General features: G+C 39.4%; 1 protein-coding gene across 2 annotated transcripts in view; it reads left to right on the top strand.

Moving 5' to 3' along the window:
* LOC114111361 (uncharacterized) overlaps positions 1–24,574 on the top strand; it is a 48,635-nt gene extending 24,061 nt beyond the window's left edge. Inside the window, exons 3-8 of one of the 2 annotated variants that reach the window (XM_060407346.1) lie at positions 3,649–3,771; positions 8,369–8,482; positions 9,009–9,154; positions 16,680–16,870; positions 19,185–19,326; positions 24,321–24,574. In XM_060407346.1, coding sequence (XP_060263329.1) covers positions 3,649–3,715 — 67 coding nt within the window. In that variant the 3' untranslated portion in view covers positions 3,716–3,771; positions 8,369–8,482; positions 9,009–9,154; ... (1 more) ...; positions 19,185–19,326; positions 24,321–24,574. Of the gene's footprint in view, positions 1–3,648; positions 3,772–8,368; positions 8,483–9,008; positions 9,155–16,096; positions 16,639–16,679; positions 16,871–19,184; positions 19,327–24,320 lie in introns of those variants that run through there. The other variant, XM_060407347.1, reaches the window with a different exon arrangement.
* The last annotated feature ends 672 nt before the right edge of the window (positions 24,575–25,246 follow it).

Here is a 25,246-nt window from a genome sequence, read left to right as displayed (position 1 = left end):
TGCTATGAACTTTCTTCCTGAGTTTTATGTTTTGGTCTATAGTCTCTTTAGAATTCATTTTTGAGCATATAATGAGATAGAAGTCAAGATTCATTTTTTGTAGACAGGTATTTTACATAGGCCACACCATTTGGGGAGAAATAAATCTTCTTTTACCCCTGCTGAATTGCTTTGGCACCTTAGTTAAATTTCAGTTCTTTATATGTTTGTGATCTATTTCTAGACTCTGTTTTGTGCCACTGATCTATTTGACCATGTTGATACCAATATCACACTCTTGATTGCTGCAAGTTTGTCAGTTATGGAATAATATAGTGTTAGTCCTTCAACTGTTCTTTTTCAAAGTCACTTTGGCTATTCTGTATCCTTTGATTCCCATATAGAATTTCAGATTATCTTTTCTCTTTCCTCAAAATAGCCTGCTGGAAGCTTTGTTGAGCTTTTGTTACATTTATATATCACTAGGTGGAGGATGGATAGCTTGAACAATACTGAGTCTTTCAATCAAGTGTTGTTTAGGTTTTTAATTCCACCCAGCAATATTTTGTGCTTTTTCAGAGTAGAAGTCCTTTTCTGGATATTTTGTTAGATAATGGATGTTCTGATGCTACTGGAAATAGTATTGTTTGGGTTTTTAATCTTATTTTTCAATTTGTTGTTGCTAGTATCCATAAAATGGAGAAGGCAATGGCAGCCCACTCCAGTACTCTTGCCTGGAGAATCCCATGGACGGAGGACCCTGGTAGGCTTGGTCCATGGGGTCGCTGAGAGTGAGGACACGACTGAGCGACTTCACTTTTACTTTTCACTTTCATGCATTGGAGAAGGAAATGGCAACCCACTCCAGTATTCTTGCCTGGAGAATCCCAGGGACAAAGGAGTCTGTTGGGCTGCTGTCTATGGGGTCGCACAGAGTCAGACACGACTGACGCGACTTAGCAGCAGCAGCAGCAGCAGCAGCAGCAGCAGCAGCAGCAGCAGCAGCAGCAGCAGCATACATAAATACAGTGATTCTGTATGGTGATCTTATGATCTGCAACCTTGCTAAATCCTCTTACTTGTTTTAGTAGTTTGTATATTCCTTAGGATTTTCTACATACACCATCATGTCATCTGCACAGAAAGATAGTTTCACATTTCCTGATCTCTTTCCCTTCTCTCTTTCTTTCTCTCTTGCCTTCTTACACTGGCTAGCACCTTCAGCACAATAATGAATAAAAATGATAAGAGCAGACAGTTTGTCTTGTTCCCAAATTGAAGAAAAGAGTGTTCAGCCTGCAGGTTTTTAATAAATGTTCTTTATCAGATTGAGAACAATCTCTTCAATTCCCTGTTCTGGGTGGATTCTTTTTTAACATTGAAAGGGATATTGAATTTTTGCAAATTCTTTTTCTGCAACTATTGCTAGACATCACGTTTTTTCTCTTTTATTCTGTTTACATGGCTCTTTCTATTTACATTGGAGTTTTTCCTTATTGTAAACCAACTTTACATTCCTGGGACAAACGTTACTAGTTTTTAATAGATTCTTTTTTTATTTCCCCAGAGTTCCTCCTTTCTACTATTGATAGAAAATTTAGCTATTAAATGTTAATATATAGATTATTCAAGTAGCAACATTTAATGAACATCTATTTACTACCACCCTGCTAGTGACTGAAAAATACAATATAATAAATATGTTGTCCCTACACTTAAAGAGTCACAGCCTACTTGTAAAGTCAGGTACTTATATAACGGGCAAGTATAGTGATAAATATCCACCCAATGTAGTATCACAGTAAGAAAAATAGGCCTCTTGTGTCACTACTCTGTGTTAATCAGGCGAAGGATCCTGGAAGAGGTGAAATCTAACTTTTCTTACAGGGTTAACTAAGTGAAAGGGATTAAAGGACACGAGGGTACAGAGTGGACAAAGGCACAAAGTTAAGACAACACCATGGTGCTTCTGAGAAACTAATAGTAGTTCATCAGTGCTGGAGCATAAAGTACAAGGCTAGCTTGAGGAGTGATGATTTTATAAACTATCAGCCAGATCACTGCAAACCTTATGTGCCAAGTGAAGGAGTTTGTCCTTAGTTCTGGAAATGATGGGGAGCCGTGAGATTACAAGGGAAGAGGGATGTAGTCTGGTTTGGATTTTAATCAAAACCCTATGACAGATGTGTAGAGGATAGATTTGAAAGTGCCAAGGCTGGAGGCAGGAAGATCTGTTAGAAAACAATAATGACATCTTGAACCTTAGCAATGAGTGTAGAAATGGAGAGGAAGGGTCAGATCTGAGAAATATTTAGGAAGTGAAAGTGGCAGAACTTGATGATAGAGGATGAGTCAAGACTGAGAGTGTATTAGTTTCCTAGAGTTGCCATAACAACGTACACAAACTGGGTGATTTAAAATAATAGAACTTTATTGTCTCACAGTTCTAGAGTCCAGAGGTTGGAAATCAAGGTGTCAGCAGGGCCCTGTTCCCTCTGAGACTCTGGGTAGCAGCCTTCCTTGCCTCCCCCTAACTCTGATGGTGGCTGTTGGTCTTGGATTTCCTTGGCTCGTAGCGACATTACTCCAGTCACTGCCTCTGTAGTCACATGGTGCTCTCCCTGTTTGTCTCTGTCCTTTTGGAGTAAGGCTCACCCAGTAAATCACTGCTGCAAGTAAGTCACTCAAGTATGACATCAACTTCACTCTTCATTATCACCAGTGACCCTATTTCCAAATAAGGTTACATTTGGAGGCAGTGAAAGTTAGGGCTTCAGCGTATCTTTGTGAGGGACACAGTTCAACCTATAACAAAGAGTAAAGTCAAAATTGCTTTTAGTTTTCTAGTTCAGAGTCTATAGGATATGACCCCTGGCTAGGTAGGAAGTGCAAGGGAAAGAGCTAGTTTAGAGAAAAGATGAATTCAGAATTGACTACAGGACATACTTTAAGAGCCATTGTAGCAGTCACTTCTATAGGTCTGAAATTCATCTCTTTAAGATAGAAACAAACTGTTCAGACTTATGAATAGTATGAGTAATTGGCATCACCCTTTCATTGTTGGGAACATGAGATGATGGTTGTTTTATAGAAGCTGTTATTATGGCAAAGAGATCTCTATCTTGAGGTATTATATTATCATTCTCACTAGTTTTAGAACCAACAGATAGGAAGGAAGCATTGTTGACCAAAATCACATCATTTAATGAACACTGATGTCACTGATGCAGCAGCTTGAAAATTGTGAAATTCCCTTAAGACTCTATTAACTGTGTGTAAACATAATTTTAGTAGGAAGCAAAAATCATGGACATTTATATGCTTAGTGGAATTTACCCTGCTAGACATTTAATATCCTCAGTTTGGAAAATACTTCTCAACATGTTACCATGTGTAACTATGGTTAACATCTTGATTATATGCAAAACAAAGTACGTAGTAGTTTACTATTGTCAATATTCATTTCATACTTTTAAGAATGTGGTTTCAATACCAAATATTTCAAGTATGTCATTTAGAAAATATAGTCACACAACAATACTCCTTCTGTACATTTCCTTAAATGTAGTGCATTCTGTTTTTTATTCATTTGAAATAGTTCAAATTGCATTTGCCCAGAGCTCTAAAAGTATCTCTAATTCCTCATTACATATTTTTTTCTCAATGCAGGAAGTTTTGCTGGAGTTGCTGGAACATTGTGTGGATGGCTTATGGAAAGCAGAGCATTAAAAAGTAATTTCTGAAATTTCCAAGTTGATCATTCCAATTTATGAGAATCGTCGAGAGTGTGAGGTAAGTAACTGATATGTTTGCATCATTTACCTATATATTTTATTTTGGTCTTAAGTTGATATCTTTAAAAAACACTGAAATGCACTAAAATTACAGTCCTTCCTTATATTCATTTAAAATTTCCAAATGAAATTAAGGATGCAATGTTTAAAATCTGTATTGGAATTAACATTATGCCAGTTGTTCCTACAGCATTTTTACTAGCAATCTCCCCTTCTCCACTCATGGCAGAGAATAATCCATGTTGTCCTCACTAAAAACAAAAAGTTACTGGATTTCCATGATGTCTGGGAAGAGATATAGGTGAAATTCTATGCTTTCCAATTTAATGGTGAGACTAAAGTTGCTAGCAGATGACAGTAGTGGAGATAATAAGTTACTAGGAATTACCCTTTTATTTCATGCAAAGATGGGCTCGATAAAGGACAGAAATGGTATGGACGTAACAGAGGCAGAAGATATTAGAAGAGCTGGCAAGAATACATGGAAGAATTGTACAAAAAAGATCTTCACGACCCAGATAATCATGATGATGTGATCACTCATCTAGAGCCAGACATCCTGGAATGTGAAGTCAAGTGGGCCTTAGAAAGCATCACTACAAACAAAGCTAGTGGAGGTGATGGAATTCCAGTTGAGCTATTTCAAATCCTGAAAGATGATACTGTGAAAGTGCTGCACTCAATATGCCAGCAAATTTGGAAAACTCAGCAGTGGCCACAGGACTGGAAAAGGTCAGTTTTCATTCCAATTCCAAAGAAAGGCAATGCCAAAGAATGCTCAAACTACCGCACAATTGCACTCATCTCACATGCTAGTAAAGTAATGCTCAAAATTCTCCAAGCCAGGTTTCAGCAATACGTGACCCACGAACTCCCTGATGTTCAAGCTGGTTTTAGAAAAGGCAGAGGAACCAGAGATCAAATTGCCAACATCTGCTGGATCATGGAAAAGCAAGAGAGTTCCAGAAAAACATCTATTTCTGCTTTATTGACTATGCCAAAGCCTTTGACTGTGTGGATCACAATAAAGTGTGGAAAATTCTAAGAGGGATGGGAATACCAGACTACCTAACCTGCCTCTTGAGCAATTTGTATGCAGGTCAGGAAGCAACGGTTAGAACTGGTCATGGAACAACAGACTGGTTGCAAATAGGAAAAGGAGTATGTCAAGGCTGTATATTGTCACTCTGCTTACTTAACTTCCATGCAGAGTACATCATGAGAAACACTGGACTGGAAGAAACACAAGCTGGAATCAAGATTGCCGGGAGAAATATCAACCTCAGATATGCAGATGACACCACCCTTATGGCAGAAAGTGAAGAGGAGCTAAAAAGCCTCTTAATGAAAGTGAAAGAGGAGAGCGAAAAAGTTGACTTAAAGCTCAACATTCAGAAAACGAAGATCATAGCATCCGGTCCCATCACTTCATGGGAAATAGATGGGGAAACATTGGAAACATGTCTGACTTTATTTTGGGGGGCTCCAAAATCACTGCAGATGGTGATTGCAGTCATGAAATTAAAAGACGTTTGCTCCTTGGAAGAAAAGTTATGACCAACTTAGATAGTATATTCAAAAGCAGAGACATTACTTTGCCAACTAAGGTCCATCTAGTCAAGGCTATGGTTTTTCCTGTGGTCATGTATGGATGTGAGAGTTGGACTGTGAAGAAGGCTGAGCGCCGCAGAATTGATGCTTTTGAACTGTGGTGTTGGAGAAGACTCTTGAGAGTCCCTTGGACTGCAAGGAGATCCAACCAGTCCATTCTGAAGGAGATCAACCCTGGGGTTTCTTTGGAAGGAATGATGCTAAAGCTGAAACTCCAGTACTTTGGCCACCTCATGAGAAGAGTTGACTCATTGGAAAGGACTCTGATGCTGGGAGGGATTGGGGGCAGGAGGAGAAGGGGACGACCGAGGATGAGATGGCTGGATGGCATTACGGACTCGATGGATGTGAGTCTGAGTGAACTCCGGGAGAAGGTGATGAACAGTGATGCCTGGCATGCTGCGATTCATGGGGTCGCCAAGAGTTGGACATGACTGAGTGACTGAACTGAACTGAAATGAACTGAGGAGTTTTTCCAGTTTTGTCTGCCACATAAATCTTTGATCAAGGGGAATTACTAAAAAAACAGTAGTATAGCTGTTACCACCAGCACTCAACAGAACTTTTTATATTCAAAAATCTGAGTCTGTATCATAATTTTTTACCCCTGCTATGCTGGAAAGGGGTGCTTTAAGACTTAGCCATTTTTAAAAGCAAAGCAATTTATCCTTAAACATATGTAGCAAGTAGTCTTTCATTGTAGAAGGGTCCAGGAGTGAAAATATACATTTAATGTTATCTGTCTAGTGTTCTAATCTCTTCTCCAAATTGGCTCTTATCAAACTCACTTTTTCTACCTGGGTTCTGGGTCTTCTTACTCTTTGCCCTGCTTTTGCTGTATATGGGGACATGCCTTAAAAATCATAGTGGATTTCAAGTGATTATATTAAAAAGTGAGTTAAGTAATTAAATCTATGTCCTGCTGATGACAAACAATAGCTTATGAGACAAGACAAGAATTGGCATTACTCTTTCCGTCAAAGCATTGCATCCTAAGAACCTTTGTAAAAGTTCCAAAGTACCTACTCTCTTACTCTTAAGTTGAAGACCAGGTTATTAGAAACCCACAGAACATTTTGCTACTTACTTGACTAATAGGGATAAAAGAAAAATATATATTCCCTACACATTAAAGGAAACAATAGATTCTATTGGGGAGCTATTCCTATTTCCTTGTAGAGAGGCAAGGGTCTGAATAGATTCCGAACCATCCTGCATGGGATGAAGTAATTTTTCAGTGTTCCTTATGGGGTGGGCTGAATAGTCTCAGCCACAGCAGCCATTAAGGAAGGAAAACTTCCCTCAAATTGACTTGAACTGCAGAAGACAGTATGGAAAGAATGTGAAAGAGAGAACATCTGCTTCTGGGCTCCCCTTTTAGCATTGAAATGAAATTCACCAGCATACAGTGAACCGTTTTCTAGTTTGCAGTTCAGTGGCATTTAGTGCAGTCTTAATATTATGCTCCAACCACCTCTCTCTAGTTTCAAAAGATTTTTATCATCCGATGTAAAACTCCATCTCCTTCAAGGAATCACTCTTCACCCCCTCACTCACCCCACTGGTGACCACTAATCTGCTTTCCGTCTATGGATTTGCCTGTTCTGGACGTGTCATAAAAAAGATGAATGCAAGGTGTGACCTTCTGTGTCTGGCTTCTTTTACTTAGCATAATATTTCGAGGTTCATTCAAATTGTAACCTATATCAGAACTTGATTCCTTTTTCATGGCTGAATGATATTCCATGGTATGGCTACATCAAAATTTGTTTGTATGTTTGGGTTGTTTCCACATTTGGGCTGTTATAAACAGTGCTGTTCTAAACAGTTATGATAAGTTTCTATGTGGGCATGTTTTTGTTGATCTTGGAAAAATACCTAAGAGGGGAATTGCTGAGTCACAGAGTAATTCTATTGACTTTTGAGAAACCACCTAATTGTTGTCCCTTTTATCTTCCTACCAGCAGATCTGATTGGCAGTTGTATATGGGGGTTCTTTTTAGAACCTAGTGAATGTGGCATCCTAGTGAATGTGAAATGGTGTCACACTGTGGTTTTGCTTTCTATTCCCTTAATGACTAATGATTTTGAACAGCTTTTCATGTCTTTGTTGGCCATTTTTATATAGTCTCTGGAGAGATGTCTATTCAGGTCCTTTGCTCACTTATTTTTTTATTTTTTTTTACTTTACGATACTGTATTGGTTTTGCCATACATAGACATGAATCCACCACAGGTGTACATGAGTTCCCAACCCTGAAACTCCCTCCCACCACCCACCCCATATCATCTCTCTGGGTCATCCCAATCTTTGCTCACGTTTAAATTGGGTTGTTTGTCATTGTGTTGTTGACCTATGAGAGTTCCTTATATTTTTTGGATAAGAAAACGTCAGATATGCGATTTGCAAACATTTTCTCCTGGTCTGTATGGTGTCTTTTCACATTCTAGATAATGTTTTTTACATAGTACAGTCCCTTTTCTGAGTGTGTAGAAGAATATATTTTTTGGAAGTGTCTGTGAACTTGTTATAAAAGCGTTCCTCACTCAGGCTTTTACTGTTTTTTTGTGTCTGCATTTTGCTTTCCTCTTCTAAAGTGTCTGCATGATCGTTTATTCCCATCTTTCCACTTTAGGGCTCAAGCACACCATTTTGCTTCTTTTTCAGCTACAATAATTCAGACATGAAGATAAAAGTAGTCAATAACACAGTACTTTTAATGTATATACTACCATAGAGATATGAATGACATGAAGCATGATATTTAGAATTACAGTGTTATTTGACCATTTTAAGCTCTACCCTCTCACCTAAACTTGTTGAGGCATTTTTTCTGTGACCATGGGAGAAGGGACTGCAAATGACCCCACCAAAACCATTTTGAAAAGGAAATGGTGTTGCTTTTTTCCCCTTATGCATTTATTGTAGACATTTTATAACTAACCAAAAGATAAAGCTAATTTGTTAATTCTCATATTTTCAGAAACTTACTCAAGTTTATAGAACTCTTCATGGAGCTTACACTAAAATCTTGGAAGTTATGCACACAAAGAAAAGACTTTTAGGCACCTTCTTCAGAGTTGCCTTTTATGGCCAAGTAAGTATACTTTAGTTCAAAAGTTGTTTTCCTTTTTAAACATTCACCTTGAATTATTAGGTTACCATAGCAGCAGCTACTGGTTCTAGGGTTCTGTCTGGGTAAAGCACCTGTCCCAACAGCAGGTGTGACCCTTTTTTCATGTAATGTTCACTTTGGTTTCCATATTTAGTCCCCGAGGGCAGAGCACAGCATATAAGATTTGAACGTTTCCTTCAGTTTCAATTTCAGTCAGGCTTCTTAAATGTTTCTTTAATACCTAGTACTGAAAGTTTTCAAATAAAAATCAGGTAAGTATGCAAGTGATGAAAACTCGAGTGTAAAAACCTTCAGGCCAATGACATGCTCATATGACTGTGAGTTTGAACGTTCTCATTTATTTCAGCTACAATGTATGCATGTGGCTTCTAGAACTATTATTTAAAATCTAGCAAATACATTATTTCTGATTACTTAGTAGATGTTCTCTAAATGCTGCATTTGCTCATAATGCTTATAAAGTATTCTATGTTTAACTTTATAATAGTCTTTTTTGAAGAAGAGGATGGAAAGGAGTATATCTATAAAGAACCAAAACTCACCAGCCTCTCAGAGATTTCCCTGAGACTTGTTAAACTTTATGGTGAAAAATTTGGTACAGAGAACGTCAAAATAATTCAGGATTCAGACAAGGTAACATGCCCTGCATTTTGAAATCATTATTTATTAGTTCCAGATGTGGTACATTACTTCTGACTTTTTCCTTTTTTAGCTGGTGGAGGAGAAGAAGGGGAAATAGAGGCTTTCCAGATCCTAAAAGAAAGGACAGGGGCTTTGGAATCAGAGAGAAGGATTCAGATCTCCATTCTCTGCCACTTACTAGCTGTGTGACCATGGGGAATATACTTAACCTCTCTGGGCCTCATTGTTCTCATTAGTAAAATGAACTGAATAATAGTGCCTTCCTCATAGAGTGTTGCATGAATTCAGTTCAGTTCAGTCGTGTCCTACTCTTTGCAACCCCATGGACTGCACCATGCCAGGCTTCCCTGTTCCTCACCAACTCCCGGAGCTTGCTCAAAATCATGTCCATTGAGTCGGTGATGCCATCCAACCATCTATCTCATCGTTTGTCATCCCCTTCTGCTCGTGCCTTCAATCTTTCGCAGCATCAGGGCCTTTTCCAATGAGTCAGTTCTTTGCATCAGGTGGCCAAAGTATTGGAGTTTCAGCTTCAGCATCAGTCCTTCCAAAGAATATTCAGGGTTGATATCCATTAGGATGGACTAGTTGGAGCTCCTTGCAGTCCAAGAGACTCTCAAGAGTCTTCTCCAGCACCACAGTTCAAAAACATCAGCTTTCTTTATAGTCCAACTCTCACATCCATACATGACTACTGGAAAAACCGTAGCTTTCACTAGATGGACCTTTGTCAGCAAAGTAATGTCTCTGCTTTTTAATATGCTGTCTAGGTTGGTCATAGCTTTTCTTCCAGTGAGCAAGCATCTTTTAATTTCATGGCTGCAATCACCATCTGCAGTGATTTTGGAGCCCAAGAAAGTAAAGCCTGTCACTGTTTCCATTGTTTTCCCATCAGTTTGCCATGAAGTAGTGGGACAGGATGCCATGATCTTCATTTTTTGAATATTGGGTTTTAAGCCAACTTTATCACTTTCCTCTTTCAATTTAATCAAGAGCTCTTTAGTTCTTCTTCACTGTCTCTCATAAGGGTGGTGTCCTCTGCATACCTGAGGTTACTGATATTTCTCCTGGCAATCTTCATTCCAGCTTGTGCTTCATCCTGTCTGAAGTGTTGCATGGTGTACTCTGCATATATGTTAAATAAGCAGGGTGACAATATACATCCTTGATAGTTGTAGGGATTAAACTATTCAATGTATGGAAAGTGATTAGAGTTCCTGATATATAAGAAAGCATTTGATAATAACAGAAACTACCGTGCTCAATAGAAGTTAGCCATTATTGTTAATGTTGTGCCGCATGAGTGTCAATTTCATACTTTATGATTAAAATCATCTTAGGTGGGACTTCTCTGGTCGTCCAGTGGGCAAGAGTTTGCCTGCCAATGACGGAGACACAGGTTTGATCCCTGGTCCAGGAGGATTCCACATGCTGTGGGGAACCTAAACCTGTGCGCCAAGCTAGTGTGCCTGGGCTCTGGATCCCGGACACCACAGCTAGAGAGTACTCCCAGCTCACGACAACTAGAGAAAGCCCACACACCGCAGCAAAGAAGATCAGATGCAGCCAAAAATAAAAATAAACAAATGCGATTTTTAAAAGAAAAATCATCTTATGACACACCTTTCACTCTTAAGATAGCCTTAGTTCAGTAGTTATATTTGCAGTGATGTAGGTTTAGGAGAGATGCCTTGATCTAAAGATGATCCATCCCACTAGACCCTGCCAAGGCAAGGATGAGAAAGGTTCCAGCAAGAGAGGCTGTTTCTTAGAAACGCATAGTTCCAGATAGACAGAATTGCGGAAGAGCACAATGGGAATGACTGATTGTCCTTAGTCACCATGGGCATGTTCAGGTTGAGAGCTGATTTTTAAGGTAGGAAAGACCTTTAATACAGTGCAAGATCTGCCGGCCCCAGAAATACGTACCGAGTGACTGTGATGTGCATGGTGCTCTGTAAAACACTTCCAGCATTGCCAGAGTGAAAAGCCCTTGGCGATGGTAAAGACACTTCATTTTCTACCATGAAAATGATCTCTTCACTTTATAAATTTAGCTATATCTTATGGAGATGATTTTACCTTGAACATATGCCTTGGACCTTTAAAAGTAGGTATACTGACAGGCCCAGAATTCACTAATATTTGGCAAAACCTCTCTGCTTATCAGTTCCCGTCTTCTGTGTTGTTTTATTGAATTAAGACCATAGAGAAATTTCTCTTTTGTAGCCAGTAAGTTTTAGGCTTGCTACCACACTACTGATAGTATAAATGGAAAGTTATTAGAAAGCCAGGCTTGCAGAAAAACATGCAGTTTTCTACATTATGCTGCCTCTGAAAACCTGGCCAACAGGCACTAATGAGAAACCACCATCGGGCAGCTGGACTCCTGACCCTCTTTGTAAACACAATATTTCAGTCACTCTTCATAGGCAACAGAGAAAAGAAGCAGTTGGTACTTTTAAAATCCTTCTTCTTTGTTAATATGTGAAGTTAAAATTTAAAACACTCTTTCACTTGCCAAAGAACAAAATCTGCTTAAGGGCACAAACAGGTTAAAGAACAGTGGGCAATATTTTCCAGTATTTTAAACGTATGTTTTATTGGATCCAGTAATTTTGCATTCAAGATTTTATCTTGTAGATGTACACAAAGAAGTACCTTTAAGATGTTTATTGCTATAAGATTTATATAACAAAAACCTGGAAACAATCTGTGTCCATACTGTTAAGGAAATGGTACTACCCTCACAATGGATATAGGTAAACTACCTAAAAAACTTATAAGTATTGATATGAACAAACCAAGATACATTCTTGAGAGAAAAAGGTGAGATGCAGACATTATGGGCAGGATGATTACATTTGTGAAAACTGATATTTACATACACACACACGTGTCCGCTTAGGAAATTTCTGGAATGATGCAAAGTTGCTTTTTAATTTACTTATTTTAATAGGAGGATAATTACTTTACAATATTGTGGGTTTGTTTTTTTTTGCTATACCTCAGTATGAATCAGCCATAGATGGAATGATACAAAAGTGTTAATAGTTATCCCTAAGGAGATAGAATAGAGTCTTACAGAGAAGAAAAACATTTATTTTTCAAGTGTAGTCTCATGTACTGCTTGAATGTTTTACCATATACTTTATTTTTTATAAGGTTAAAGTCAGTCTTGACCTCTTTTTATTTCTTTTCTATGTTTTGTCTTAGGCAGATAATTAACTTCAACTATTTCCTTAGGTTTCTTGCAAGAAATCTAGATATTTAATGGGAAAGAAAAGAAAGAATTTTTGAATTTAGGCTTTTGGGAGAAGTTTTAAAAGCTGCTAAGAAAATTTCTATCCCTGTCACAGGATTGAATACAGTGTTTGCTATGGGTTTTCCACAGTGGCCCTTGGTCAGATTGTAGTCATTTCCTTGTATTCCTAGTTTGTTGAGTGTTTTCATTATGAAAAGGTGTTAATTTTGTCAAATGCATTTTCTGCATTGATTGAGATGATCATGGTTTGTTTCTTTTTCCTTCATTCTGTTAATGCAGTGTATTGCTGCTTTTGTTGCAGAGCGTGGGCTCTAGAGTACATGGGTTCAGTAGTTGTGGTACAGGGGCTATTTTAGTTGTGGTACCCTGGCTTAGTTGTCTTGTAGTAAGATCTTAGTTCCCCTACCAATGATTGAACCCATGTCCCCTGAAATGGATGGAGGATTCTTAACAACTGGACCACCAGGAAAGTCCTATAGACTAATAATATTTTAATGTAAAGTCTCTTAAATCATGTGGCAATCAAAAAAGAGAAATATGTTGCTATTGTTATGATAATACTAGATTTTATAATTACCCATGGATTTACCTTTACCAAGACCTTCATACAGGTTTGAATTACTGTCTGATGTTCTTTCATTGTGACCAGCAGGACTCCCTTTGGTGTTTCACATGGGGCAAGCCTAGTGGTGTAAAAGCTGGCTTAAAGTCAACATTCAAAGAATGAAGATCATGGCATCCCGTTCCACTACTTCATGGCAAATTGATGGGGAAACATTGGAAACAGTGACAGGCTTTATTTTCTTGGGCTCCAAAATCACTGCAGATGGTGACTGTAGCCACGAAATTAAAAGACACTTACTTGTTGGAAGAAAAGCTATGACAAAAAAAAAAAAAAAAAAAAAAAGCTATGACCAACCTAGACAGCATAGTAAAAAGCAGAGACATTACTTTGCTGACAAAGGTCCATCTAGTCAAAGCTATGGTTTTTCCAGTATTAATGTATGGATGTGAGAGTTGGACTATAAAGAAAGGTGAGCGCAGAACAGTTGATGCTTTTAAACTGTGGTGCTGGAGAAGACTCTTGAGAGTCCCTTGGACTGCAAGGAGATCCAACCAGTCCATCCTAATGGAAATCAACCCTGAATATTCTTTGGAAGGACTGATGCTGAGGCTGAAACTCCAATACTTTGGCCACCTGATGCAAAGAACTGATTCATTGGAAAAGCCAGGAGCAGAAGGGGATGCCAAAGGACGAGATGATTGGATGGCATCACCGATTCAGTGGACATGATTTTGAGCAAGCTCTGGGAGTTGGTGAGGAACAGGGAAGCCTGGCATGGTGCAGTCCATGGGGTCGCAAAGAGTAGGATACGACTGAGTAACTGAAGTGAACTGAGTGGTAGTGAACTCCTTCAGCTCTTCTTTATCTGGGAATGTCTTATTTTCTCCCTCACTATTAAGGACAGTTTTGCAAGATATAGAATTCTTGGTTGATAGATTTGTTTTTTCTTTAAAGTCCACTGCCTTCTGACCTCCAAGGTTTTGATGAGAAATCTGACCTTACTCAGGATTTCTTGTATGTGACAAGTCTTTGTCTCTCACTTCTTGCAAAATTCTCTCTTTGCCATAGTAAAGTAATTAGCCTTCAATTAAAAAACATTGATTTTTTAAAAAAGAAAAAATTCTCTCTTTGGCTTTGACTTTTGACATTTGATTTTCATAAGTCTCAGCATGGATCTGTTTGAGTTACCCTGCTTGGAGTTTGTTGACTTTCGTGTCTTTCATAAGATTTGAGTTTTCACCCATTATTTCTTCAGATAGTTTCCCTGCCCCTTTCTCTCTCTTTTCTCCTTCAAAGACTCCCATAGCGTGCATGTTCACCTGCTGGATGATATTCCTCAGGTTCCATAGCCTCTGTCCTCTTCAATTTTTTTCCTTTGTGTTCCTCTGATCCATCTTTGACATTGTCTTATCTTCACATTGGCTATACCTGCTGAAATGTGTCTTTGAATCCCTCTGGTGATGTTTCATTCCAGTTATTGTAATTTTCAGCTCTGAAAAAAAAAAGTTTTGGTTTCCTTTTCGATTTTCTTAGCTATTTATTGATATCAGCATTTTGTTGATAGATAATTTCCTTGACTTTTCCCACCACTTCTTTTAGTTCTTTGATCATGAATACTGTTGTTTTAATCTCTTTTTCTAGGGGATCTCCTATCACTTTTTTTCAGTGATAATGTCTATTGGTTTATTTTTCTGTTTTGAATGGGCCATACTTTCCTATTTCTTTGTATGCCTTGCAATTTTTTGTTGTTGAAAACTGGACATTTGAATTTAATATTGTGATCTTTCTGGAAATCAGATTCTGTACCTGTCCCAGAGTTTCCTGGGTTTTGTTTTTGTTTTTAATTGTTGTAAGCTGTGTCTGTCCCAAGAATCAGCCTGAGGTGTAAATTTGGGGTCTTCTCTAATCTTTTCTGAGCCTGTACCTTCCCCTGAGCATGCACAGTGACTTTCTAGTCACCCTCATTTATGCAGTTACCTTTGAACAGTCTAGTATTGGATGTCCAGCTCCTAAGAGGGGATGGAGAGGAAAATGAAGAGGAGAGGAGAGGAAAGGTGCTGGTCTGTTAAATCCCCTGAAAATCACTTTAGGCAGATGGGGAGGGCATTGCAACAAAGGGAAGAGGTGGTATAAAAATGGCCACAGCCCCCTTGACTGTCCCCCTGTGATCAGAAGCAGCAGTCAGCAATCATAGCACAGATTCACAATATTTGGAAGACAGGGTCTTTGTTCATCGTGGCTCCTACAAGCTGTTATAAGAATATGCACACAGCTATCTGCCGTAGTATTTCAGGGATGTGGTATGGGTTACTGCCATTATGCCCAGAGTTAAAATTGAACAAAATCAAAATTAAGGTAATTTTCTGTCCAAGCCTTCCCCTGGAAGTTGCAAGTCTTCAACAGACTCCACAGTTCCAAAATTGTTCCATCAGATAGGTAATGATGGTGTAACTATTGTCTCTGTAAGGAGATAGATGTCTGGTGCTCTGGCATCTTCTGAGAATCCTCTCTGTAATAGGTATTTTTTGAGGTGGAATTCAAATGTTCAGTTAGCCATGTTAATATATGGGGAACACATGTACAACCGTGGTGGATTCAAGTCAATGTATGGCAAAATCAGTGCAGTATTATAAAGAAATTAACCTCCAATTAAAATAAATAAATTTATATTAAAAATTTTTAAAAATAAATAAAAATTTTTTAAACAAAGAAATTGAACATAAAATAAAAGCAAATAAAAGTAAATTTTTAAAAAAGGAAATGCTCAGCATGATCTCTGGTTTGTCAATAAATATATATGCATAGAAAAAAAGATTACAAGGAAATATATGAGAATGTAAATGATGGTCATTGCTGAGTGGTAGCATTGCAGTTTTTTCTGTCCACATTTCTATAATCTCCAAATAGGCTTCTGTAACTTCTTAATAATCAGAAGGAGACAATCCTTGAAGAAAGAGCAAAGACCTCTTCCAAGTGTGTATACATCTCACAGTGTATTCAATGACTGTTCCTCAGTTGATCTCAGAGGTGTTAGTAGGTTACATGTACCCCGTTTTCCCTTCTGTTTTAAATTAAAAAAAAAAAACACTTTCTTAGTTTCCAGGTAAATGTCAAAGAGCTTGATCCCAAATATGCTCATATCCAAGTCACTTATGGGAAGCCCTACTTTAATGATAAAAAACTCACAGAAAGAAAAACTGAGTTTGAAAGAAGCCATAATATCAACAGATTTGTTTTTGAGGCTCCTTATACATTGTCAGGCAAAAAGCAAGGTTGTATAGAAGAACAGTGCAAAGGCCATACAATCTTGACTAGTAAGTAGGACTTGGCATAACTTCTTTGTTTGACATGATCTTTTTTGATACATACAAGCAGCAGTTGGTCAGCAGGAAAATGTAATTGAAATTTTAATAGTTTATTGTCCTGCTGTGCAGTCACTCACTTACGCAAACATGCTATGTTATAAACCATTCCTTTGACATATGTAATTATGTAATTCATGCTTAGTCTGAGTCGTCTCAGAGAGAATTTCTCCTTCAGTCCTGAAGTAATAAGGCACCTATTTGGTTTCTAAGGGATTTTCCAGAGAAAATATGGGGAGAATTAAGCACAGTAGATTTTTGTTTTAATTTGGCTATTTGATTTGCTATCTTAAAAACTTATTTGTCAATCTTAATCTTTAATAGCTTCAAACTCATTTTCATATGTGAAGAAGAGGATCGCTATACACTATGAACAGCAGATTCATTTAAAGCCAACTGATGTTGCCACTGATGAAATAAAAGATAAAACTGCAGAGCTGCAAAAGCTTTGCTCTTCTGTTTACGTGGACATGATTCAGCTCCAACTTAAATTGCAGGGCTGTGTTTCAGTGCAGGTATGTTGGTTGCTAACCATGTATTAAACGTTTCTTGTTGTACGTCTTGCTTTCATAAGGGACAAGCACTAATTGTAATTGTCTTATACTCTGTCTTTCTCTCTTTATCTCTTTTTCAGGCTAATTCCCTGGAGCTCAGGGGCCATCTGAGTTCACTTTCCTCCCTCGGCTTCTAAGATCCACTCGAGACTGTCCCCAAGGTGGGGGCACCTTACGCTGTTCTAGAGGGCGCCTGTGGCCTATGTGAACAGTGCAAGTCCCTTGTCTGGGATTTTATTGGCTTTCTGTGTAAACCAAGGAATATCAGCCTCTTTTCTCTCCTCTATTCTCTTAACTGCAAATTCTCTTCTTCTCTCTCTATATATCTATATATCTCTCTTGCCACGCCGTCCATGCTTCGGATACCCTGGATCCAACGGGGGCTGGTCCCCGGTAGTAGGAAAAGCAAACAAATTAATAAATGTAGAAAAATATAATAATATGTTTAAATTTTTTAAATTAAAATTTAAAAAAAGGGATTAAAAAAAGAAAACTCCACAAAACTGCAAAAGGCCAATGTAGAGGTAGAGATTTATAGCAACAATAAAAAGTGTGACTGAAAAAAAAAAAAAACCCTTAAAAGCTTATTTGTATTTCATAGTGCTAATAAAATCGACAACTAAAATAGAGGGGGGAAAAAAAAAAAAAAAACGTCCAAAAGAAACCGCAGAACAAGTCAAAATATAAGAAGCGTAAATATTTTTCCTGAGTCACTGCTGTCAGTGTCCTTTCCATCGCTGGGAGTCACAGTCCACCTCGCCCTCCTGGGGTGCCTTCCAACACTGTGCTGGTCTCTGGGCCTGCTGTGGGGGCAACTCAGACTCTAATCTGGTCCTACTCCTGTGTGTTCTTGCCTCCAATGTACACAGCTATAGGAAATAGTGCATTTTCTTTTGTGGGCGCTCTCAGTGTCCTTTTATATCTCCCATAGACACAGAGTCTGCCTAGTTGATCGTGTGGATTTAATCTGCAGCTTGTACAGCTGGTGGGAAGGTTTTGGGTCTTCTTTCTTAGCCACACTGCCCCTGGGTTTCAATTGTGGTTTATTTCCACCTTTGTACATGGGTCGTCCACTTGGGTTTGTTCCTGAGGCTGCCCTAGAGGACTTGGGTCTGCCCCAGTGAGGGCCAGCGGCGGAGGTGGTACAGCTGCTTGGGTCACAGGGTTTCTGGCAGCACTGAGCGCTCAGGATAGTTGGAAGCTAGGGCAGCAATAAATACAGTGCTCTAGAAGGGTATGGCAACCAATATTGGCCAATACACTCCAATATTCTAGCCTGGAGAACTACCCTGACGGAGATGCCTGGAAATCCACAGTCCACAGGGTCGCAGAGTTGGCCACGACTGAAGCAACGCCATGTGAATAGATGCAGGAATTTTTTTTTTTGCCTGTGGGAGCTCTGCCCCAGTGAGGGTTGAGCATGAAGGTGGCACAGCTGCTTGGGTCACAGGGACCGTGACAGCACCAAGTATTCAGGGATATGGACTGCCTTCGCTGTAGGAGTTACTGCCCTATAAGAATCTTTTTTGAGCCTCTGGTAGCTGGCAATCAGAAGATCTCTTTGGCTAGTGTTTCTCTGTAGCTCCACACATTCAGGCACTTAGCGATCTCCCTTGCCTGGGGTCCTTCGCTATTGCTCAGTGTGTCAGGCACAGAGAGAGGCCCCACAGCTGAGGGTCCTACTCTGTAGTTCAGTGCATCAGTCACTTTGACGAACACCCTGGATGGGGTCCTGCTCTGTAGTTCAGTGCAGTCAGGGGTTTGATGGGTCAGCCTCTCTACTGTTCAGCTGCCAGTGCTGGCCTGTGGGGAGAGAGAGGCTATGGTGATGGCTCCGGCAGTATCGTCTTGCTTCCATGGCTGCCTGGCTTTCTGCCACAGGCACTTTCCACCACAATTTCCTCCCTCAGGTCTCCTAGGTCGTTCTTGCCACAGTCAACAGCAGCCCTCACCCTGGAATTGCTCCACAATCCGGTGCTCCAGCTTCCAGCTGCTGTGCCTTGCAGGGCACCTGCTTCCCTGTCCGGGGTATGTGTGGCTGTGGCAAGGGCTGACACATTCTCACTCCATTTAGGCTGCCACAGATCAGCTGTTTCACTCTCAGCCTCAAATTTTTCTCCTGTGACCCAGACGATAGCCGCAGTGTGGGGATTGGACCCCTGCTTCAGTTCCAGCACCCACCGAGGGCAGATGTAGTCCTAGTAACACTCCTGCTTTTCCCCCTATTTCCTTTGTCCTACCGAGTGTTTGCATGGTTCTATATACTCTTTTCCAGTGGTCGGGTGCTCCCGTCTGCTCTCAGCTGGTGTTCGGCAAGCACTTCTGTGTCTGAATGGGTAGTCCTGATGTATCCATGGAGAGAGATGTACTCCACGTCCACCTACTCCTCTGCCATCTTGTTCTACACCGCAAATCAGGTTTGAAGCAATTACTGACAGTTGCTTTAGCACTTGTTCAGGTAGTAAACTATTTTGATCTTTGCACCCCCGTGCCATTAGAAGTGAGTACCTGTGCAAGACTGAGTTGATCTACTGTGAGCATGGCTGAGAGTCTCTCAAGAAGAGTCCTAGAGAAGTGAAATGATTGGCTCAGTAGCCAGATCCCTCAATGAATATCCCTGTTTTAGCTGTAAGAAACTAGTTACAGTTGCCCTTCCATATTTGCAGCTTCCACATCCAGGGATTCAACCAACTGCAGATTGAAAATATTTGAAAAAAATTTCCAGAAAGTTCCAAAAAAGCAAAACTTGAATTTCCTGCATGTAGGCAGCTATTTACATAACATTTACATTGTATTAGCTATTATACATTAGCTAGAGATGATTTTAAAGTACAGGGGAGGATATGCAAAAGTTATATGCAAATACTGTGTGATTTTATATAAGGAACTTGAGCATCTTCAGAGTTTAATATCCATGGGGGAAGGGGCACAGTGGTCCTGGAACTAATCCTCTGGGGATACTGAGGGACAACTGTATGATCATTTAGGAGAGATCCAGAGCAGATTCCAAAACTCAGGAATTGTCTTAATACCCATCCAGCCTGCAAAACTCTTGTTTCATAATACTTGGCATTCTAATGTTTGACTGTTAATGTCAGTTATAACTAACTTAGTTATATAGTCCACAATGGGAAACATATAGAAGCAAAGATCTGCTCACCACTGACAGACAAAGTATGTCATAATTAAGTAGTTAAGACTTTTATAGATCTTCTTACCTTAAGTTCCCTGGTAGCATAGATGGTAAAGCGTCTGCCTACAATGCGGGAGACCTGGGTTCGATCCCTAGGTTGGGAAGATCCCCTGGAGAAGGAAATGGCAACCCACTCCAGTGTTCATGCCTGGAAAATCCCATGGACCAAGGAGCCTGGTGGGTTACAGTCCATGGGGTTGCAAAGAGTCGGATATGACTGAGCAACTTCATCATCATCATACTTACTTTAAAACCAGAGTACTCCTGAATTATCCTGGTAAATGTCATTCCTATATTAGGCTCCTGAAATCTGTGTTTACAAACCACTCTGTACATGGATTGTCACTCGACTATTTTAACATCTTCACCACAGATGTAAAAGTCATGGCCTGATGGTCTGGTCCCTCAGTGCCTGAGCCCTATTGAGCTTACCTAATGTCTCTTTGCTTTCCTTAAAAAGGAAAACATCCAATAAGATCAATATTTGCTTCAGAAACTGTTCAGACTCTCAATTTTTTATGAAATTCAGACCCCTTAAAAGAAACAAGGATTACTACAGCCCTTTAGAGAACACATTCTTATTGCTGGTTCCAGAAAGGAGAACCTCCTCTGTCCTGGTATGAGCATTTCACTGCTTGCCTGAAGACACTCCCCTGGGTGAGACCATCACATGGAGGGTGTCCTTACAAATAGACTGACCATGGTTAGTGCCAAAGGACTGCAGTGTAATGGTGTGCGGGGCAGAAGAGATTTCAAGGAAAACAAGAGCTAGTTGACTCCAAGCTCTCTTTCTCATGGTATCTTGTATGCTTTCTGTTAGAAAGGACTATGGGAAATCTATTACAGTTAGTCCAAAGTTGCACTGCGTGACCAGGAGTCCCATTCTCTGACCATGGTCATCTTCTCAGCATGGAGAAGCCAGGCAGCTAGCCTTTCCTCATCCCATCTTTCAGTGAGTGAGTCATCCCAGTCTCCTCTCCTGTTTCGTGACAGGGACTCTCGCCAGCCTCAGGAGTCTGGATCCGTGATCTGTTTCCTCTTTTTGTCATCTTGACTTCTGTTAGCCCACTTAGGCGTGAGTGTAAACCGTCCAAGGCATACCTTTGCAGCTCAGTTTTCCGAGGTCCTTTTTTGTCTCCTTGCCAAAGCAGTCCGGTGATCAGGACTAGGCAGGCAGGGAATCATTCCACTTCCTTTATTGTCTGTAGCTCAGGTTCAGCCCCTGAGTACAGTGGGGACATGCCTCTCTTCACCCTCACTCTTCTGGGGTATGTTGAAGTGTTACTCACTCAGTCATGTCCGACCCTTCGTGACCCCATGGACTGTAGCTCACCAGGCTCTTTTGTCTGTGGAATTCTCCAGGCAAGAATACTGGAGTGGGTTGCCATTTCCTTCTCCAGGGGGTCTTCTTAACCCAGGGATCAAACTCAGGTCTCCTGCATTGTAGGTGAATTCTTTACCGTCTGAGCCATCTGGGGAATACTTTAATCAAATAGGCTACATAATTTGTTTCTAGAAACTGTCCAGTTTACAAGGTTCTGTTCTCCATTGTCCATAAGAAAAAACAGCAAAACTCCTCCTTTACAAAAATATGAAACAATTATAGCATTTTAAACCAATATATATTACAGTTATAGAATTTGCATGCAACTGTATGACCTAGCCGTGAACTCTAAATTATTCATATTGAAAGCAAATTATTCAATTTACTGCTATTATGATGATCAAGTTATTCAGAGCTTTCTATACAGTTCTTTTTTCCTTGTTAAAAAACAAAATTCAACTGTGGTTGTTCAGTTGCTCAGTCATGTCCAACTCTTTGCAACCCCATGGACTGCAACACACCAGGCTTCCCTGTCGTTCACCACCTCCTGGAGTTTGCTCAAACACATGTCCACGTATTCAGTGATGCTATCCAACCATTTCATCCTCTGTCACCCCCTTCTCCTCCTGCCTTCAATCATTCTCAGCATCAGGGCTTTTTCCAGTGAGTCAGTTCTTTGCATCAGATAGCCAAAGTATTGGAGTGTCAGCTTCAGAATCAGTCCTTCCAGTGAATATTCAGGACTGATTTCCTTTAGGATGGACTGGTTGGATCTCCTTGCAGTCCGAGAGATTCTCAAGAGTCTTCTCGAACACCACAGTTTGAAAGTGTCGATTCTTGGGCACTTAGCCTTCTTTTTGGTCCAACGCTGGAAAACCATAGCTTTGACTATATGGACCTTTGTCAGCAAAGTAATGTCTCTGCTTTTTATTCAGTCAGGTGAGTCAGTTTTAAAGCTTTTGGCTTTATTCAGTGATTCACGAGTCCAGCAGGATCCCATGTAGCAGACTGAAAGGAGCTCTGAAGAGCCATAGAAAATGGAAGCCTTTTACAGGTAGAAGGAGTCAGGTCAAGGAAGTTATTCTAAAAGAGACCTGATTGTTTCAGGCAAGGTCACCTTCCTCTGGAGCACAGCAAGTGTCTGTCAGTTGGATTACCTCACTAGTGCTGACCAGGAAACTCCAGACTTGAAAGTGATATATGTACTTTTCTGACTAGTTAAGATTGCCTACCTGGAAAAGGCCAAAACTACAATTAATATATTTATAACTCAGGTGATGTGGGTTTAGCACAAGTGACTCCATTTTGGACCTCTTGTCTCTCTCTCTCTCTCTTTTTAAAAATGTATTTGGCTGCACCATGTCTTAGCTTTAGCAAGTGGGATACAGCTCCCTGAGCAAGGGCTGATCCCACTACTCCCCTGAGCATAGAGTCCCATCCTCTGGACCACCAGGGAAGTTCCTTGTCTCTTTTTTAACACCCCAAACTTAGGTTTTATGAATCTGCACCTGTCCTTCTCATTTAATTTCTATAAACCGTGACTATTATATTTCGTTCTAGAGACCAAATTTTAGACCCTTGATATTATATATTATATGTTATGCATTCTTCTATCTTATATATTATATATAATATATTTATAGCTAACCAAGAAAATCTTGCTTTCTATTGGTTTATATTTATGAAAGCTGTACAGTCATGATGTATCATATTTAGGTGTACTTTAGTTTAGGCAAATGTTGAGTTTTTAGTGAAGTTTTATAAATCAATATTTCCAAATACAGTCCCTTATAAAATAACTATTTTCAGTCACAAAATTTGAGATTTATTATTTCCCAAAGGTAACTATAATAATATAAAATAAGATAAAATATAGCTGTGCATTGAAATCTCAATTATCTGTTCAGCTCCATAAATGATGACTCGACAAAAAGATATGGCTTGGATATTCCTTGGCCGTTTTCAGTGTAATCTGTTACACTATATCAAAATATGAAGTCCTTTTAAAACGTCAAGCTTTTATAAGAGGAAAATCTTCTATTATGGACTTTATAATAAAGACGTGATTTGTAGCAATACAAATGATATGACCCATTACTGCCACCAGAAGCCATTTGCAGGCTTCCTACTGAAGTTTCAAAGCTAACTTGAGAACCTAGTCTTGAAAGCTCAAAAGCTTTTAGCTGTTGAGATTGGGGATTGTTCAGTAAAGAGGTTGGTATGCTATTCTTTCATCTAATCCATGCATGAGATATCTGTTACCTTTGATCACACAAAATGGATAATTTTTAAAATGTCTATATGATTATGAATATATCTGTTTCTATGCTTATAGGTTATAAAATTATTAATACATTTGTGAAGTTCTTCATTAAAACTTTTTTGCATCAATTAGTTTACATAATTGTGGTGTATATTTGGAAATATTGCCTTATTTTCTCTTCACTTAACATTATTTCCCAAGTCTCCAGGAAAGGGGCATGGGTATCTGCATATTGACTAGCCCCCAAGGGAACTTGAGAACCACTCTTAGAGGATGATCTACAAACTCATATCAAAAAGTTCACTGTTGAGGCTCTTTTCTGACCATCTATTAAAAAACATTTTTTAACATTTTATTACCTCTCACTTTCTGTTGAATTGTACATTTTACAACCTTTCATTTTTCTTAATGAGTAACCAGATCTCTTCTGCTTTTTTAATACCCTGCCTTTGTAATACAGCTTTGAAGACTTGAGTCGGTAATGTTTTTCTTTGCTCTTTCTGCTTTACATCATTTTAAATAGCTAAATGTCAGTGATAAGTTGGAATATGCCTGTGATTTTGTGTACACATACTTTTTTTGGCCATGGCTATTTTGCTTTGTGATAAACATGCCATTTCTTTCATTTTAGATAATACAAGAAGACCCAATGCACTCTCCCTGGATGAGCAACACATTACGTGTATTTTGTGCAATTAGTGGTACGTCAAGGGACCAAAGTTATGGTTCCCCAAGAACACTGCTGAAATATGAGGACATGCAGATGTCAAGTGAGAACAAGACTGAACTTCTCAGGAATATTTGGAGGGATGCAAATGTTAACAATTTAAAGATCTGTTGTACACAGATTTCTGCTGTATAGTAAAGTGATTCAGTATACACACACACATGTATTTTTTCATATTCTTTTCCACACAGTTTATTATGGGATGCTGAAAATGGCTTTTTGTGCTATGCAGTAGGACCTTGTTGTGTATTCATGGTATATATAATAGTTTGCATTTGCTAATCCCAAACTCCCAATACTTCCCTCCCCCACCCTGCTTCCTCAAGGCAACTGGAAATCTGTAAGAAACATTTCTTATTTCTGATTGTTTCTTTTTTCTATGCTGCCAAGGATAGAATGATTAGAAGTAACTACATGTCTTTTAAAATGACCTTTTCCTTTCTGTAAAAGTGAACTACCACAGCAAACTGCTCCTTGAATGACACAAAACTCTGTTCCAAAACAAACACCTAGAAATGTTATATAAAGTACAACATCACACATAGAGATTTCACACTCTCTCCCCTCTCCTCAAACCTCCAGTTGCTTCTCTACCATGTCACTCTCAGCAAATGATCTTTCTTCTGATTGCACTGAAAAAATAGGAATCAGAAGAGGAAGTCCGCATCTTCCCTGCTGCCAACTCCCCCAAACTATGCTCCCTTTCCTCCTGATCTCCCCTCATCTCATGACCATGTATATGCTGATGACTCCCACAGGCATATCTCCAACACAAATATCTCTAAACTTGCAAATGCTATGCCCAACTGTATCATGTCTCCCCTTGCATA

Source organism: Ovis aries, chromosome X (assembly GCF_016772045.2).
Source record: "Ovis aries strain OAR_USU_Benz2616 breed Rambouillet chromosome X, ARS-UI_Ramb_v3.0, whole genome shotgun sequence".
NCBI classification, from domain to species: domain Eukaryota; kingdom Metazoa; phylum Chordata; class Mammalia; order Artiodactyla; family Bovidae; genus Ovis; species Ovis aries.
Note: the sequence above shows the minus strand (reverse complement) of the source record. Positions and strands in the feature narration are given on the sequence as shown.